This window comes from Anser cygnoides, chromosome 1, assembly GCF_040182565.1.
Source record: "Anser cygnoides isolate HZ-2024a breed goose chromosome 1, Taihu_goose_T2T_genome, whole genome shotgun sequence".
Taxonomy (NCBI): Eukaryota; Metazoa; Chordata; class Aves; order Anseriformes; family Anatidae; genus Anser; species Anser cygnoides.
In genome coordinates, this window is record NC_089873.1 from 116318521 (window position 1) to 116338130 (window position 19610).

The following is a 19610-nucleotide window of genomic DNA, read 5'->3' on the forward strand; positions in this document are numbered from 1 at the left end:
CATCTCCACTCTTCAGGAGAATGGCAGCAGCCATCACTTGGCTCATTAGCTAAATAGCAGAGCAGAGATTTGGTGTTTGCAGAAACTTGCAAATTCAATTATAGTTCTCACAGTAACTGTCATTTGTCTGCTTGTTCGTATGAAGTATTCAATATTGCTTGTCATGGTGTTAACTGTAATCCCTTATTAGGGAAATATAAGGAGTCTTAATGATGTACACTTAAAAAAAAGGCTTCTGTGCATGAAATAGTCTCTCCCTAGCACAAAGAAACACATGCATGCAAAAAAAAATAAAAATCCACTCTTCTTGAAATTAATGGAAATGATGGCAGGAGGTGCTGATACAGTTTTTTTTCTCTGTTCAACTATTTATCTGTAAAAAGAGGAATGTATGCAGACTGTTCAGTCAGCTCCTGAGGGATCATGAGAGGATCCAGATCAGTTGCATGACTGGCAGCTTCACTGGCAATCTCAGCGGAGGGAACAAATGCTTATTTTGACCCTCTGTTGAAGGTGAGCTGTTCTCTGCTCACTGTCAGTGGGATGGAAGCACACAGATGGAGCAGTATGAGAAGGCTTGCAGTACTTCTCTTTATTTTGTCTTCCTTCCTGAAGCAAATAAGGTTTCTTAGCTGCTACAGTTTCAGCATAGTACTGTTCATTAAGGTCTAAATAATTTATTTGATGAGAAGGAATTTCGTGTGAAATAGCAGGTAAGTTTGTCCATATGAATTTTGACAGTTGATGTACCTCTCAAAGTCAGGGAATGTGATCCGTTTGATTAAGTATCAATATCTACATTGGAGCTCATCACCATGAGCTCCCTTTACAGCCGATAGAGAACTAGATAACATAGGAAGAGGATTTGAGGGTGAGATCGATGCTATCCTAAAATGGATGCCTAAAGTAGGTCAGATGAATTGCACCCTCTGAGTGCCTGTTTTCTCCAGTGGGCAGTAGGTTTCTTTCTAAAGCAAGCTGCTGTTGAGCTCTGATGTAAACAACTACAAGTTAGGTTAGGCACATTCTGCTCAGGAATCGGAGAGAGCTTTTAATCTAGAATCCATTTTGTAAATGTTTGGCCTAATGAGTTTCTGCATGATGTGTAACAAGGCTTTCCAAGTGGCTGCTGGTCAAGACAGCCTGCAGTACGTTGACAACACCCTCCAGCATATAATTCCTTCTCATCCTCTTTCAGAGCCATATTGCCACAAGATCTCCATTTTTCTCCCCCTTATGTCTATTTCAGTGCTATCATATATTCTCCTGAGGTGCCTCTCTCTTCTTTAGAAAGTCAAGCAAACCAGCCTGCAGGGGAAATAAACATATAATGCAGCTTTCTGTGTTCAGTGGAGACATAGTAAACTCAAAGTAATGATTCTGTTCAGATAACAGCCCAAGCAAAAGAAAACAGTGGAAATTTCCTAGAACTCTCCTGCTACAGAATTGCTTTTTTTTATGGTGGAAAACTACATCTGGGTAGCAGCTTTCAGGAGCCAGAGGAACTTAAATTCTGTACCTTTAGTGAGAGAGTTTCTTTACATGGCACATTCAGCAAAAGACTACTTCTGGCCGAACTGCATCAATCCAGCACCGTACTGGTTGTGCTTGTGGATGCTGGAAGAGAAGTTACAAAGCCACCTGCTGCAGGAGTGTGTAAGGTCTACTGGTGTGTGACGGAAGTCAGCACAAGCCTGAGTCTCTTGATAAATTCACGTCTATCAGAGTATGCTGGTCTTTACTCAGACTGTGACCTTAGAGTTGCTCTAGACTAGAGTTTATATCCATCACATCTCTGGGGCTCTACTGATAGCATGTGTTTGGTTTATGGAGGGATGACAAACTCTTTTGCTAAATACACTCCTAAAAGAATCTCTTAGAAGCAAGACTGTTCAACTCTGTGAGCTGGATCAGGTACTAAACGACAATTTAGTTGTCTCTAAAGAACACCAAATACTTCCCAGGGCATTTTTAACTTTACGATATCCACTTGTACCTGCAAGACTTTGAGAATGGCCCAGGCACCCCCAAGCTGCCATGTAATGCAAGACGTTAAAAAACACTGTACATACTTGTATTAAAGCAGTGGCTTTTTCATGGTGAGGCTGTGTCAAAGTAATTATCCTATTACCAACACAGAATAGTGCCTGTATTTGTGCAAATTAAAGTCACAATGTTTGGACATAATTCATTTCTTTTGCATTTAATCTCTGCAGTAAAGTAAATGCTTCTTACAGCTAATCTTATTTATAAGGCATTTCTAGATACCATGTGATAAGACACAGAAGATACAAAGGTACTGAAATGACTCCTTTACTTAAGTGTATAATGTTGAATGGCAAAGCTCAGAGTTCCTACACCTTACACTGCCCATTGCTGAGTAAGCAGTTAAATACTTCATAATTAAAATACGACAATGAATTTTACAAGAGGAGAATCTCTTCTCACTGTGACTTTCCAAGCTCTCATGTAACAGTTTTTGTAAAAGTTACTGTGAAAACTTAAAATAGAGCTCTCATTAGTTGCTAACAGAGCTCTGCTGGTATACAATGATGCCTGGAAATTGCCCTCATTTTACACTTGGAAGATGAGCAGGGCAAAATCACTCTCTTCCTTTTCCTTCATTTTGTGCGTGAAGAGAAACACCTTCTGACTCCATAGCATGGTTCTTTTGATTGACTCCCCTCCTTCTTCTGATTGACAGGTTTTCTTCTGTAACCTATGCCATCTTCCCCAGCTTGTCTTACTTTGTCAGTGCATGAATTTGAGCCCCCTTTTTGCTACTTCTGTGTGGCATATTGTGAACACTGCCATTTCTGTGAGCTTATTCCCTAGCTAAACTGCAAAGAGAGAAGGATTAAAAAAAAAGAAAAAAACATTCCTGGAAAGTGCTGCCGTTATGCAATGCAAGGGAGGCAGTGTCACGTTTGAGGATGAACACCCCTCTTTTGCATTTTCCTTGCAAGGGCTCTCAGTTACCGTCGGTCTTCATGCAATTAATAGCATGTGCCAACTCATTTTGAATCAGTTCCCAAGTGGTCTAGAGCTACAAAGCCTTTTGAAGTGCTGGAGGCAACATCTCTATTAGAAAATAAAATGGGCTAGAGCCTTTTCACTGATGCCAAGTGGCGCAGCACGGCTCGTATCAACAGGGCTAGACCTGTGGCCCTGGGTAGTGTGCTGGGGTAGCCACAGCCTGGGTGGCAGCCTTGAGGAGGTTCTCCAGCCTTTGTTTTAAACATTTGCAGCTGAGGACGCTTTGAGGAAGGTCACAGTGCTGAGGGGTGGCGGAGGGGGGAGGAATTTATCATTCTGCAGTTGTAAGTGCCTACTACATTAGGGCTCCTATCTAGGACTTGGAGTGCCTGAATGCTACCATAATAGGGAAGTTGCTGATCATATATTAATCAAGCGGTTGACTAGCGAGGCAAGAGGGCGGTTTGCTTCACACGCTGCTGAAATGCAGCTCTTTCCACAGCAAAGCTGTTTAAAGACACAGTGTTGACTGAGGATGGGAGAATTGGAAATAGCACAGGACATTAAAACCACATCATGACGATTCACTTTTAAAACCTGACTGGGACGGGACACTGGGAGTCACATTCAAGCAGAAACTCCCGTAAATTTGGGATGAATTTGTGAGGAGGATCGTGGCACTTTTTCCTTAAGGATGGGACTCGGGGCATCCCTGCTGGTGGGGCATCATTCTGCAGCGAGACAGGGTCATGGCTGTGCCATCACTTGGTCCCCAGCACCACTTCATTTTCGCTCCCAGAGATTCCCATTGGATTTGGCAGTCAGTCTAGCACTCCTCAGATGCAGATTTAGCTATTAGAGAGAGCTAATGAGATTATGCAGCTAAAATGGACATTTTAATTTGCACTGTTCCTAGCCAAACTTCCACAAAGTTTCATTTCCCCGTAAGAATGTGAATTACGGCTTATATTTTCATAGCCAGAATACCTTCTAGATCCCCATTAACACTTACATACCTATTTATGCATCAGTTATGCAGTTGTAAGCCATTTTCAAAGTCTGTAAATGCTACGTAAATTATTTTGGAGATGAGGAATGATTGTTTAAGTAATATTAGCATTTAAGGAAAAACAGTATTTGCTTCCATATTAACTGTTGAGCAAAATCAATTTATCTGTAGTTTGCTATGAATTACTTGAAAATACAATTTTTGTAAATTGAATTTTATTACTGTTCCTTTCTGTTTCATTATATTTTACCCCAATATGCGTAATTTTGCTCTACTTCATTTATCTTATGTCAGAAATAATATTTCTGCTTTGCCACATTATTAGAGCTAGGAAAGAAGGATTAATCAGACACTTCAGAAGCCTCATGCTGAAATAACATTCTAAATTTATAGAAGACAACCACTATTTTATACAGCAAAACTAATTTTTCGAACTTGAGATAACAACAATGTATTACAAAAGTAAAGGTCAATTTGAAGAAGAAAGGATTATGATTTTCTAATGAAGTCATCTTCTTGATACCAAATTGTAATTTACGGTGTAATAGAAGGATGTTAATTCTTCTCTAGCTTGCTTTGAGTGACATTAAGGGGCTGGTCGGTGTGGTTCAGATAAAAATAGCTGTTACATTTAATTTGATCCCTAATGATAACCTTTATTTTTCTTCATAGTGTGCTTTTGAAGTCCCAGGAGCCTGCTGAGCTCCAAGGTTTGCTCTTTGGTTGCAGAGATGATTGCTGTGTGGACACTGCACTTCTCCAGTACCTACCATCTTCAAATAACTGACTGTGAAAAATGAACACCTTTGTATAAACTCATAACCTCCCTCACTGTTGAGTGCCTGTTTACTGATACAGAACAGAAAGCCTTTGCCTTTGGAAGGTGGCCCTTGAATATCTGAGTTCATTACGAAGTGAAGAAACAGGAATGAATGTAGTGATGCCTTCCGTGTCACAAAATGCATACCTCACCCTGAGGCATTTTTAATGAGTAAGAAGGAAAATTAAGATGTTATTCCAAAGCTAATTTATGTCCTTAAGAAATGTTGTAGCTGAACATTTGAGTTGGATTATCTATTTGAGGCAGTCGGTGATACATGGTTGTGCAGACACGGATAGGAAGGGGAAGAAGGCAGAGTTGCGTAGTGTCATGGTCACTGCTCAGAGGACTGAAGGGATTGTGCTTCTTGTGGCTGAGGAGGCGATGGGGCCACAGAGCTCATGTGGAAGCAGTTGCACAGAGGCCTGGTACTGTGTTGGCGTTATTGCTAGCATGTTGGTAAAGCAATTAATCACAAGAAACATTGACTTTAAACTGCTCCATCAGTCTAGGAAAGTTAGACCAAAATTTCGTAGCTTTGTGTCATGACATCAGCAGCATGCATGTGAAATTTGTAATCACCAAGTGGTTTGTACCTAGGTATTAGCTCAGGAGGCAGGCTGAGCTGACTGAAAGACCAATAACATCCTGATCTTGGTTCAGTAAGGTAGTTCTAGGTGACAGGAATTGAATAATACCAGCAATATCATGGAGGTCTGTCCCTCAACATGCATAGGTACTGTGCTAATAAACTTCCATCAGCCCACTGTGCTGTAACAGGCTCTTTGCATAAGCAAACCCCTTTGAATCATCCCATCATTGGAGGGTTGCTGAGGCAAAGCCCTCACAGCAGCCTGCCTCAACAGTTGCAAGCTGTTTACACTAGGCTAGCGAGGACGTAGGACCGGTACAATGCTGAAGGATCTGAGAGATGTTTGTTCCTGTTATCACAGAGAGCAACAAGCTGTAGCGGCTGAGCTGATGATCTCAGAGAGGCCTCGATTTGACATTTTATTCAACAAAAGGAGAAGTTAAGATATAAATCAATAAAAGGAGGCAATAGCAGATTAAGGCTCTCTTCCGCATGCCAGTACTACCTTCCTTTCTTCTTCTGGGCTCGGGCAACATCCACTCCCCCAGTGTTCCCATCTGTTCAGATGCTCTGTGAAGTGAGAGCCTGCCTGGGAGCAGCCGGGTGACCAAAGCAAAGGCTCAGAGCCAACTGCTGCGTAATTTGGCCCTGGCAACTGACTGGAGAGGTTTCGTTGTTGAGAAGTAGGCTGTCTCCTTTAATCAGCCATAAGGTCAGTTTTGGTGTTACTTTTCCTCGTCTTGCAGGGAAGGAAAAGACTAGGTTGAGTCCCCTAGCTCTCCCTCCTTTTTGTCCCTCTAAGAGAAGACAAGACCCTGTCTTTCTCTTCCTCACCTCTCAGTTGAATATGGAGGGGAGAGAATGACCACATCAGCTCTTGGCTTTCAAACTGGCAGTTACGTGGACTAAAACATGGCTGTCCATACACCTAAGCACCCGTGTTTTCTGTAGCTGGCTGGTGGCTTTGTGCAGTCCTGTTGGAAAAAAAAATGACTCTTCCCATCACATAAAAATAATGCTCCACATGAATGTCAATATCCGTGAGATTCCTGCCCATTTTGGTCCTCTTTAATTAGGGACTGCTCTGCCTCATTGGGCAGCCTGGTGTAATAGCTTGGGATCAGGGTGGCATAAAGACTGTCACAGCTTGAACAATCTTTTGAACAGTGGGAGGTAATGATCCTGCCTAAGGCAAAATACTGCTTCCAGCATGTTAAGGGGCATTGTGATTCTGTCCCACATTTCATTTAGTCTTTTTCCAAATGCTGCAGTTTACCCCCTGAAAAATGAAGTGTTTTTATGAGTATATTCCACCTCCAGCATAGTCCCGTAATTCCTATTGGATGTGGGCCGGGTGAGCAGGGGCGGAGGATAGCACTTAAGATGTGAAATGCCACTTAGAGACTCCAGCCCATGCAATTTTTCATGCTGAATATTTTTCCAGGCAGTGACAAACAATCTTTATTTCATCTGGAGGGTGGAGAAATTCTGAGTATAAAAAGTGAGTCCTCTTTTCCCCCAAATCCAGCCAACCAGCTTTCATCCATCAATGAACACTTCTAGGAAACATTAATCTCTTACCCCTTTATTCAAAGGTCACAAAAGACTTCTTCAGGCTTTTGGCACGTAAGGAATAAGCCGTGTTTTCTTTTTCCAGTGTTGTCATAGTTCGTTTTTCTTTATAGTAAAAAAGTAAGTGAAAGAAATAGCTGAAGGCATACTTGTGAATAATTACACTTGCACCACATTTCTCCAGAGTTTGCTGGGTATATTTGAACATGTAAGATTTGATCGTTTTCCTTGTTATAGGCAGTTTCATTATCCATCCAATGTTTGCAATGGATTATGAGGCACTGTGGCAGATTACAGAGAGAGCTTTCTAATGTTTCATCTAGAAATGGAGTTAAAATAGATCTTTTTCAATTTCAACGCTGTGAAATGAGCTTTCAGGGTATTAGATTTGGAAAACAGCTAATTAGATGCAGTTTCAGGCTCTCCTGCTGGGACGACTATTGCATATACAGAAGTAAAATTTGGACCGTGCAAGTTGTCTCAGTCTGTAGTCCTACAAAGTAGTATGCTGGCGCACGGGTACTCATTACGATGGTGGGGCTCGTCAAGAAGTTCATGTTGCACTCCTTGGAGTTCATTCCACCGGAGCTCAGATTTGCCTGACATGGCACATGGCCAGAGTTATCCTACAATAAATATATGATTTTGAAAAACTCAGCAGATGATAGACTTTTCTTATGACCACCCTGTGACAAGGGCTGAGACTGTTCTTTTCACCTCCACTGTTGGTGGTGATCAGAACCCATATGGGACACGTTGTATAAAGGACTCCCTGTTTCTTACAAACTAGTCTCTACCAGTTTGTCATGGCCCGTTCATAAGAAAAGTGGAAGTCACTATCTAGAAGAGGGAATTTGGACCAAGTCTGAAGAAATCTTCCATGGAAAGCCTTGAAATACCTAAGTGTGGTGAGAAAGGTTAGGATTTTTTTTTTTTTAATTATGCTAATGAAACCAAGTCCCCTTAGTAAGTGGAAGGTGCAGGCTAGTGCTTATCAACCCTTTTTAATTTCTGAACCCCTCAAAATCATGACTACCTTGTGAATTGAAGGCTACTGAATACAGTCTTGTTCATCCTACTTTCCTCATGTGGGCCTGTGAAAGAAGACCAGAGATCCTTTGATATCCAAGTGGAATTTGCATCTAAGTAGAAAATTATCGTTTTCCTAATTTTTTGTTTTCCACCTAAATGGAAAAATCTACACCTAAATTAGTCTAGAAAGTGTGGTTATCAACAAAAGTGTGTATGTGTGACAGGGAGGGGAGGGAATTCAGATCTACCTTTATGGCTTTGTAAAGGTAGCTTAGATAAAGGTGGCTTGTTATCAAACAATTGTTGGCCCAAACTGGTACAAATGAAAAACAACAACAACAACAACAAAAAATAAGTCCAACTGTAAACTCTGTGCAAGAGCTTGCCTATACTCTGGCCTGCTGAGGGTGAAAATTGTCTGGGTTTGCAGATCACTTCCAAGCTAATGATCCCTTATGAAAGAAAAGCTAACAATGAGAGATGGTGTATGAAAGAGGGACATTTGTATGGGCTTGCATTCAATTCTCTGCATAAATTCCATGATTTGAACATTCAAACTTAGCAGCCTGCATGTTTGAAATTTATGAGCGCTACTGATGGGTAAAGCTAGTGTGACATAAGTGCATGTATAGTAAAAAGGGTACAAAAAGGCTTTGTCACTCCTACTGGTGAAGTGAGGTCATCTATAATCTGTTCAAGTCCCATGTACAGGCAGGGTTTTTGTTGTAATTAAGTGGGTCAATTCTTAACTCCTGCTTTTATCTCTGACCATCCAGTAAAGCAGAAGCAGTGGAGTTAGTGGGGAGTGATATATTTTGAATCATTAGGCTACTTTTAGTAAAGCAACTCAAGCTAAAAGCTAAAATCTTTTTCCCGTAGCATAGACAAAGTCAAAGAAGGTACACCGCTTCATTCTCTTCCCAGATTGACAGTCCATCTGTTAAAGTGTCTGTGTTTTGACAGTCATCAATAGAAACTGTTTCGGGGAGAACTGCAAGACAATCCACTCCCACCATTTACGGAATACCCCATCTAGCTATTTTCATTTTAACACGGGACTTAAAACTCTTTAAACAAATATGTCTGTGTATTTCTCTATAAATTCACTTACATTCTCTATATATTCAAATGTGGATATACACATATATGCCTATAGAAAGATAAGGATGGACATAGGGAGAAAGAAAACAGGTATGTCATATTCATTATGTCTAGATGATATACACGTTGTATTATAATGTACATTATGCACATGTGTGATAATTTTATATATATATATTTATATTTTTTTCATACCATCTGTAAGCAAGCAATGAAAATCTTAATTAGCCATATAATTGTCTCGAATAGTGTTTATTTTTTAATCTATAAGTCTAAATCATGGTTGAAAACAAAGGGTCCTAACATTCCTATTTATTAATTGGAAGAACAGAGATACAGAAAGAATTTGTAAGGATTTGGGGTTTTGATTTCAACAAGAATGAGCCCAGAAATAAAAGGCAGTAAAATAGATCTTCAGGTATGACGAATTATTGTAGCACAGTTAATTTTAATGCAATAATGATGATTCTGATCAGGCAAAGATTATCTCATTAAAAATTAAATTATAGAGAAATTAAAGGATTAAATTCTAGAGAAAAATAATAATAAATGCCCTTTTTTGAGTCTCTAAGATCTTAAGGTAAGATTGCTGAGTCACTACTGCAACATACTGCCAAGACTAGGCTGTTATAGGACATGAGTTGTACAAGCCAGATTTCAAGTGGTATGAAACCAGTTGTGTCTACTCATCCATCCATCCAGCTTTCCCTATTGACATTTCTAAGTGACAGGAATTTATATACTGAAAAACTTAAATTGATGCATAAACTCCACTTTTGTTTTCCACTGTTGAGACTGACTACTGTGTCTAGTGAGCTAGGGATTAACCTAAAGATCAAAATGTTACAGCAGAAATGAAAATCATGAAGCAAAGAGATAAGTCTCATCAATTTCAAAGCTGATTAAATGATTTTTTCATTGCTAGTATATATTTTTTTGATAAAATGTATCAAGAATATTTCTCTGTAAGTGATACTCTTCAGAATAAAACTAAGTTAGTAGGCCCCTATTAATGGCAGAGAGATTTTGACATATGGAAAAATAAAACAGTTTTTATTATCTTATTGCTGATATCACGATGTGGCTACTGTTAGAGCTGATCGTGCTATTGATATTTTTTACTCAAAAATTTCAAATGAAAAGTCTATATTTGCATGTTCTGACTGCAGATTCTTAGTTTTTCACAGCAGGATTTTAAAGTACTTTTTTTGATTTCTTTCCATATAAAATGTTGTGATTACTTATCTTAGTTCCCTTCAACCCACAAATACCAAATCAAAATAACCCCCCAAAATACCAACTAAATGTTACTATGTCATTGTGAAAATACTGCTTCCTTTTAAAATGTAATTTAAAAAATAATCTTGGTTTCTGTAGTTGCATACACAGCAATGTGGAGGAGATGGTATCTAGCAATAGGAAAATTTTCACAAAGCATGTTGCTGTGTTATCGATATCAGTTTAGGCACTGGTACAGACGTTTCTGTTTCTTTAAGAAGCCACTTTAAGTTTCAGTTTATATCATGCCTTTAATATGAGAGTTCTTTTTCCTCCTTGGTTGTGTCAACAGCTTGCAAGCACAAGGAATTCATTTCTGAATAAGGTGATAATTTTATTTCTGTACTTAAGGTGGTTGTGTTGCGTGAACACTTACACAAACCATAGAGATTCCTGGATTTAATTGCTATGGAAGTTTGTTTTAATATTAGTATGATTCCTTTTCTTCCATAAAGTCTTAGTTTTGATAACTACACTTTCCTTTATACCTTGTAATCAAAGTTACGATAAGCTCTCAAGCTATTCTTCCTCTCCAGACTTTCTCTTTCTTGTTCTGTTTTCACCTTTCTTCTTAAATGTTCTTTTAGATAAAACAAAATACTGAGCAAACATATCTTTTACATTAACATAGCTGCATTTATTTGGTTATAGAAGGAAGAGCAAGGAATACTGCAAGACGCATGCTAACATCATGCAGTGTTACTAGTGGAAAATGTTACCTGTTTTCTAGTGAGAGGGAGAAAAAGAGTAGGGAATAAGTTTCATTTTAATTATACACTTGAAAGTGTTTCTCTTGATTTACATTAACAGTGCTTGGGGGTGGGCATCCCTGAGGTATTAATGTCAAGAATAAAAAAGGAAAATGGTTTAAAATAAGTGAATTGCCACACCTGTTTAAAGTGGAGCTGTCTGCAGACTCTTAGCATGACGTTCACTGCAGGTCTGGCATACAACAATTATATAAGTGAACTCAACAAACAACTTCATAGAGAAGAGAGAAACGCAGTGGTATGATGAGGTTGGTGGAGTGAATATGTGTTCTTGCCTTGCTAGTCCAGGTAGATTAGGGTTATCTCTGCAATGAGGGCAGGAGTTTTCCCACAGCTGCACTTTTAACACATAGGTGGATGAAAAAAATTCAGCAAAGTCAGCTGGGCTGTCCATTTGGAGATTGAATGCAATCGAACAAGACGCTGAGGACTGGGAATAAAAGAAGGCAAGGAGCCAAGGATCAAGGCTAAAAGGCAATAACAGAGCCTGGAGAGAAGTGAAGGGGAGCAGCACAGTGGCAGAAAGAGAGATTGAACATAAATGATTTAGAGGGGAAGAGCGTTACGTGCTGAAAGGGATGAGGCAGGAAACAAGTGAAAAGGATGGAAATTAGCCTTAGGAAGTAATCTCTCTTCCTCTAACACCGGAGATGGAATAGGAATAGGGTCTTTATTGGTAATGTAGAATATTTTAATGTGCTTTTGTTCTGAAGTAAAGATGGGGAAGTGAGTAACTTCTGCCTGCTAGAGGCACAGAAGGGTCCCTCAGCCCCCCACTGTTAATTAGCCGGGCAGAGAAGGACTTCCTCAGATGTCAGGGTGATGCTCGGTAACTGCTGAGCAGAGCACTGCTTGGATGTCACTCCTCAGTGCCTAACTATAAACAGGCAGTCAGAGACGCTGCTATTTGGGGGAGAGAGGAGGATTTGATAAGCTATGTTTGCCGAAACTGGTCCTAGCGTTTTTCTGAATATACTCCCCGTCATCATGTCTATGTTTGTGAAGGAGAGAGGGACAGGGTTTTTCACATGCGCTGTCCAGTGATTATTTCTATTTGAAAAATATATTGATGTTTTGTTTTGCTTTCCTTGGGCAGATGGACAGAAGAAGGTTCAAGAAGAATTTGACATAGACATGGACGCACCAGAGACAGAGCGGGCGGCCGTGGCGATACAGTCCCAGTTCAGGAAATTCCAGAAGAAAAAAGCGGGGTCCCAGTCCTAGTAGCTACCTCACAGCTTAAATCAAAGTAATCCTGAAATGATTTATCAAGAAAATCAGAAATAACACAAAGATGCATGTACAGAAATGATCAATATTTAAAACCCCATTGGCAGATAACAAACCATGAGCTTGTGTGTGACTTCATCCCAGGTGTTTCACACCCATTATACTCTGTAACTCACCATTTTACTTGATGTTGTAATAAAAAGTTAGGGTGAAGTAATTAAAGTGTCTGCCTTCATCTGTCTTTTCACATTAATCCAGCAAGCACGGTGTTACAGATGAACCCGGCCCAGATGCCTATTTTCCTCTTCACTTAAAGCTTGGAGACATAACAGCACCGTATGTTACAAGGCTTTTGCTGAGGGACGAGAGCACGTGCCTCAGCTGTGCTTACCTCATTTGGAGAATTCCTGCTGCCAGCCAAATGTGACACTAAAATTACTTTCCTGTAATGAGCTTAAAGTAAAAAGTTGCAGACAGAAGCTGGCACGAAGAGAAGAGGTGTGGGAAACCATAAGCTTTTATTTTTGTCTTGCAATTATGTCAATAACGTGGCTTAAGTGAGGAAATTGTCATTTTCCTCCCTCTTTGGATGATGATGTTCAAATTGCCCAGCTTGGATGCGCATTGACTTATGGAGAAAAAAAATAAGCAAAATACAAAAAGCAAAATCCAATTCCAGAAAGCTTTGGAAGGCTTTTTTTTTTTTTTTTTTTTTTTAACACTATTAGTAAAAATACAAACTGCTCCTCTAAACTGTTTTTGATGCAGCTGTTTACCCTCTACATACTCAGTAATTATTTCTATGCTATCTCTGTCTTTTCATATTATTTTCAGTATTTGATGAGTAAATCATAAGACTCCCTGTCTCTATCTGTGCTATTTGTAATTTAAAGTGATTTTGTATGAGCCCCTTACTCTATCACTATGTTAGCCCAGTTTCTGATTAATAGAAAACAGCCACAACAATTTCAATTTTCTCCCTGCTGCAAAAGAGCAACAGACCAATTCCAGACTGAACCTATGTAAGGATCTTGCCTGGCTTCAGACGTGATCAGGAATTAGCTGCCTATATAGTGCACAGGGAAGGTTCAGAAAAGATTTTAAAAGTAGCTTGTACTCAGAAAAGGGAGCTATTTAGATGGAGCAACTTGGGCATGCACTGCACAGATACGTCAAAAATCCCATCCTCGGCTTCATCAGCAGGCTTAGGGGTTCCAATAGGCATCTTCATCCCTGGGGAAATCAGAGACAGACATGTTTTCTAAAGGACTGGAGGTTATAGCAGTTCTTCAAGATAGCAGCATGAGCCTCACCTCTAGGCTGGTGGAGGCAGGCATACTGGCTGAGCAGTGGCAGCCTGCCTACCCTTAACTGAACAGCCTGAAGTTGAGATTGCTTCAAGTGTGAGAGGTTTAGGTATCATTCCCAGCTGTCTAGAGGCATTCATTTCCTCCTCTCCCACCTCCCACAGGCATATTCTGATCACCAGGACAGATCGTCAGGCCTCTCATATAAATTGGAAGCTACCAGTAAGGGGTGGGCATAGAGGGAAAGGAAATATCTCATGCTGGTGGCGATCGCTTCCTATGAGAACCCCCCATAGCAGCGATACTGACAAGGTGCAGAGCTGTGAGTGAAAGCCAGACTGCAAGATTGCGGAGGGAAGGCCCTCAGATTTACACAGGTTAAGGCACTTACGGTGCTGGGCAACAATTTAGTGAGAAGTCAAAATGTGATGGTCAGTGTTAGGAACTCTGGTACCGTGCTGGGTAGGGGCTCCCCTCAGAAATACTGGGCAGAGGAAGCCTGATGGATCCTGTGAGCAGTGCAGAAGGAATATGCAGAGAGAGCATGTGAGGTATTTAATACACACAGCAAAATGGGGCAGGAATGGACAGGACTTTTAAAATCTTTGTTCAGGGATAAGACCCTAAGTGCTGCCCAGACCCTGCCTTAGGCACCTCTGTCTGTCAGACCCTGGCCATATGCCTGACTCACTGCACAACACCTGTGAAGTCAGCATTCTCCAAGCTGCAACTGAGTGCTGCCACTCCAGGAGCATATTTTAGCATCGCTGTTGCTCTGCATTTATGAATTTCACAAATAAATCTCTAACAACACTGCTGCTGTGCTCTAAGTGTAGTTTCTGGAGGCTACAGATTCTCCACTTACCTTTCACAGACTGCTCACCATCTAATAATCACCTCAGTGTAATAATTTAAAAATTGTAATGGGTTTGGATTGTGTTGGTGCCATTTTGTTTAAATGAACATATGTCTGTAATAAAGGACTACATTTGCGTTCTGCATTATGTCATGTGAAATAGCATGAGCTCTGTAATGGCTACTTAATTGAATAAAAAGTATGGGTAAGCACTAGGCTTTTATATTTGATCTGACATTCCTTGGACTTAAATTTCCTACACAACAGGAATAATCATATGGCTGGGACACAATGAAAACAATTACATTACTGAAGCACAGCAACAAGGGCTGTTAGTAAAGGAATTATGGCTCTTTCAGCAGCAGGGCTATTCTTTAATGTGAAGTTCAGAGCACATCTTACAAATACAGTCTTAATATACAGTGAAACATAATGAGGAAATAGTCAACTGGCATGATATTCATATTAATTGTGGCTGCCCTTGCCAGACAATTCCCTTTTTATAAAATGTTTGCATCATAGATTCAGCTCATCTTTCCAAAAGAGGAGAGCTTTCTTGCTCCCAAGTCTTGCTTTTCATCCTTTGTGCATATTGAAGGTGGCAGTTTTTAATTTCCTTTCTTGTCACTAAATCATACTTTTCAAAGACCTCTCAGGGTGTTACTGAGGTGAGGAAAGGAGTTCAATTCAACCAGGAGCTCCACTAAGATGGGAAAAAGAGGACATTTACACATTCCAGGCATTAATTTGGGTCTTTAACGACCAAACACTCAACAAGCTCTCTATTTAACTGGCACTACATAGATGGCAGTAACCAAGTCATGAAAAGCAAGATTTAAATTAGGTGGATATCTTCGCTGAAATCCCATGAGTTCCTCTAGGTAACATGAAGGATTATTCAGAGCAGTATGTGTTACAGAAAACAGGGTTATCACTCCCACCACGTACACCTACATCCTCCCCAGACACATCTGCTTCTGCTCCAAATTACCTATCAGATTGTCCCAAAAGAGAATAACCTATGGTTGAATGATCAGAACAATTGCCTGAGCATTAGAAATCCTTTGTTCACATTGTTGCCTGGACCATGAAAATAGCCTGTAGAGCTAAACAGCAAAGGAGACTATTAGAAGGAAAGAAACACTATCAGAAAGAACAAGAATGCCCAAATGAGGGGAAAGGGAAAAAAAAAAAAAGCAAAAATTGTGATTTCTAACAAATTAAATGCAGAAAGGGAAGCCTGCAGCTTGCTGAACGTAGAGTTATAAATGAAACTTTCTTCAAGCCCTCCTCAAACTGGTAGCCTACAGAAGGACTGTGGGGATGCAGGCAAGCTGAGGTCTCGCAGAAAGTAGAAATTAATCTTGCATTAACGCTCACAGCAGAGGTTCCCACAACAGGGGTCTTTTTTATAATGCATCAACCTGAGGAATTCATTGTCAAACTGAAAAGTCAGTAGGAGAGAGTTTGGAGTAAACTGACAAAATGAATAATAACAGATTGCTGGGACTGGGTGGGATCCATCCACATCTTCTATAGGAACTCAGATACACAGAAGCTGTCTTGTTTAACCCTTCACACTGATCTCAATTCTAGGGGAATGAGCAGTGGCAAATAGATTTTAAGAAGGGTTCTAGGAGGATTTGTGGATTTATGAAGACTGTCTTTATTAGGTGGTTCTACAGAAGCTATGGTGTGCCATCATACAACCATAATAGAGCAACACTGGCCTGAGAGCAGTTGTAATTCACAAATCTTTTGGTGGTTGCTGATGGAGTAAACAGAGAGGTGGCTGATGACAACCCAGGTGCATCTGGATTTTCAAAAAGTTTAGAAAAGGTCTTTTAAAGAAATTAGGGAGTCTTGAAACAATTGATAAGGTCCTCTTGCAGTGAAATAACTGGTTAAGGAACAGGCGGCAAAAGGGTTCGATGGTATGCCCAGCTCTCTCAGGAGTGGGGTTTTGCCACTGGAACTCCAACAGCATGGGTTGTGCAATATCCTTACAAATCCCCTGAAAAAAAAGGGATGAAAAGCAAGGTGACAAATTGTGTTATCAATCCTTTCTACATGAAAAATCCCATTCCTCACTTCCTAGTTTTACAGAAGGCTTGCTGAGAGGACCCATGAGGAAAGAAAGATCACATCAGACCATTAGCCCAGCCTGTCCCTGCCCACCCCAGGGCTCTCCCACCTGCCCAGGACCCAAGATCACGCAAAGCCCCAGGGCCGTCTGCCTCTGCCCAAGTGAGGTTGCAGCAGGATTAATGCTCCAGCTCCCCACAGCCCTGCCCTGCCCGGCCCGGCCATGGGCCTTCGGCCCACCAGAAGGTCACAGGACCTATATAAATAAGTGGCCTTCACCTCCCCTTCCTTGCTGCTGCACCCTCAGTCACCCAAGCTGCATGCAGTGTGGATCAAAGCAAGCCTCGGCCAGCCTCTGTGTCTGCATTGCGGGGCAGAGACACTCCGGGAAGAGGGCAACCCATCTGAGTTGTGGGTGCTCTGTCTTGTGCCCCAGTGATTGCAAAGATCACCCCAAGCAGGTCCAGGGAGCGTGTGATGAGTTCCCTGATGGGTTCCCTGTGGGGCAGCGTTTCCGCCAGGCCTGCCTATTGGAGTGGATGTCAGCACAGCTGAGTAATCTGCTTCAGCCAAGGAGCAATACTTCAGCTCGTACAATGGCCTGCTTGAAATTGTTCCAAAGACCAATAGCCACGTGCAGCCGTGCCAATATGTCAGAGAAACCATTTACAGGAGTATGAAATGGAGAGGGAAGGGAGGCAGGGAATTGTTGGAGAAAAAGAGGAGTGCATTTGGGAAAGGATTGATAAGAGAGGTCTGCTGAAACTCCCTGACTTATCTGAAGGTGATTTTTATTCAGCTCAGGTAATTTTTTTTTTTGGTTGTTTGATTGTTTCATTTGAGTCTGCAAGCTGCTCTCTGCCAGCTTCTCCCCAGTGTGCCACACACTCTGTCGCAGCCATGCCATTGGGCTTAGCGCTGACTGCAGACCTGCAGTGGCAAGGCAACAGTCTGGGAACCCTCAAAATCAAGAATCTTGGGGGCGGTTCACTGAATAGATGTTGTTTCCATGTCCATGTTACACATCCCCTGCTCCCAAAACGCAGCACCAGAACAGTGCGCAGTCTCTCGTAATGAGCCCTTGCATTTGGGTTGTTTCAGGACTACAAAGAAACAAGGGCTCTTCGAAGCAAAGCTGGCTGCTGCCAGAAGGTATGTATGTACTCCAGTGAATCTTACCTGCCACGTAGTGTTTCCCAAACACTGGTCCCATTGGATCCAGAGGAAAAATGCAGCATAGTGGAGGCATTCCCAAGCAAGAATGGAAGCCATCCCTACAGCTGTGGTCCCTGCTCATCTACCTCAGAAGACCAGCTGGAGTGTGTCACAGTTTCTCGGTCACAAAAAACAAAGTTTGAGGAATATGTGTGGAGGAGGGAGGAAGTGGTACTCAACCAGGCTGTATAATGGCCCACTTCTGGGACATGGCTGTGGTGCACATCTCACCCCAGGTGGTGGTGTTCTCATTTAGACAGAACCGGAGGCCTCTGCATCTGAGTGGTATCTTAGGTGCCTTCTGCTACCCTCAGTTATTACCTGCCAGCTCCCATTTTAGACCTGGCAGCTGACTGTGGAAACTTCCAAAACAAAGTCACGGCGGTTCAGCTGAATCACCTCTGAAGGCCACTTGGGCTAGGTTGCTTAAAATGTCCGTAAAACCCACGAGCTAGCAGATGCCTTGCAGCATGGAGAAGCTTGCTAAGGTGTGTCCTGAAAGTCAGTGGTTTGTTGTGAGGCTAAAAGAGATGCTCAGACTCCAGTGTCATCTCAGTGCCATAACAGTATGGCAAAGCAGTCATGGCTTTGTATACGTTATTGACCATTTACTACTGACTGGTTTTGACCTGATCTGAAATCTTTTAAATGTGAAAATCATTATTTTCTTGCAATACTAAGAGAGATGACAAACTGCAGGCTTAACCTGAATAAATGATTGTTTTTTTCTATATCAGCTTTAAGGTACACACTATACACATAAGCAAAGCATGATGGGGAAAAAAAGGAGTGTGTTCTTGCTATGGTTACATTAATATTTAGATGTCTATCCCCTCTAAATACTCAAATGCAAATATCCTTCCCCATCTGAAATCGACAGAATTGACTTGTGCTGGTTTATATGATCAAGGCAATCTTCACAGTGAAAATATCTAGGAAATTACCCTAAAAAGAGTACCCATGCCACTTCTAGTCCATTATAGTCTAGTCATGAATGGGTTATTTAGCCCAACTCCTAAATTGTGACAGCGCTTTTTTTTTTTTTTTTCTTTTTTAATTATCCCTGAACTCTCCCTGACAGATGGTCTCCTGCCTTTTAGTATCTCTAGTGATGGTGAGTCTAAAACCTTCCTTGGCAGCTTGTTCCATGGCTGAACTTTTCTAAAAGCTATAAAGTTTGTTTGTATTTAACCTAAACCTTCCCTCCTGCCATTTCATTTGTTCCAGACCACCTATACTGAGTTTCCCTAACCTTATCTTGTAGATCTTCTTTTCCAAACCTTTTCATCATTTTTGTTATTCTCCTTTGAACTGCCAATTTATCTGTGTGTCTGAAATGAAATGTAGCCATCCAAATTAAACTTAACTAGTGTCGAGCACAGTAGAATAATCATCTTGACTGTTTTATAAGTGACAATCCCCTTACCACAAATTTACATCTTTTGGTATTTTCCGTGACAACATTGTTTTGTTGGCTTATAGTCTAAACATAATTTCCCAGGAATCTGGAGCCTCTCTGAGCTCTCTGTCTAGTCAGGATTTTTCCTTTCTTTATACAAATATATTTTTTAAAAGAGACTATACTGATTGTAAAACACCTTTCTTAACTTTATAGTCCCACTGCACCTCTGCAATACTGGGATGATACAGAAATCCATGTAAATGTCTTTATCTTCAATTCTTTGGCCTGCAAAATAGGCTGGAATTGTAACTGGTTCAGACTTTTTTATGCTTTCCCCTCCCCCATTATTAAATCATTACAATCAG

The 19610-nt window shown here is 41.0% G+C and overlaps 1 protein-coding gene across 1 annotated transcript in view; it reads left to right on the forward strand.

Annotated features, from left to right (window-relative positions):
- Window positions 1–14775, forward strand: part of PCP4 (Purkinje cell protein 4) — a 54317-nt gene extending 39542 nt beyond the window's left edge. Inside the window, exon 3 of the mRNA XM_066979029.1 lies at window positions 12247–14775. Within this exon, the coding sequence (XP_066835130.1) occupies window positions 12247–12374 (128 nt within the window). The 3' untranslated portion in view covers window positions 12375–14775. The remainder of the gene's footprint in view (window positions 1–12246) is intronic.
- The last annotated feature ends 4835 nt before the right edge of the window (window positions 14776–19610 follow it).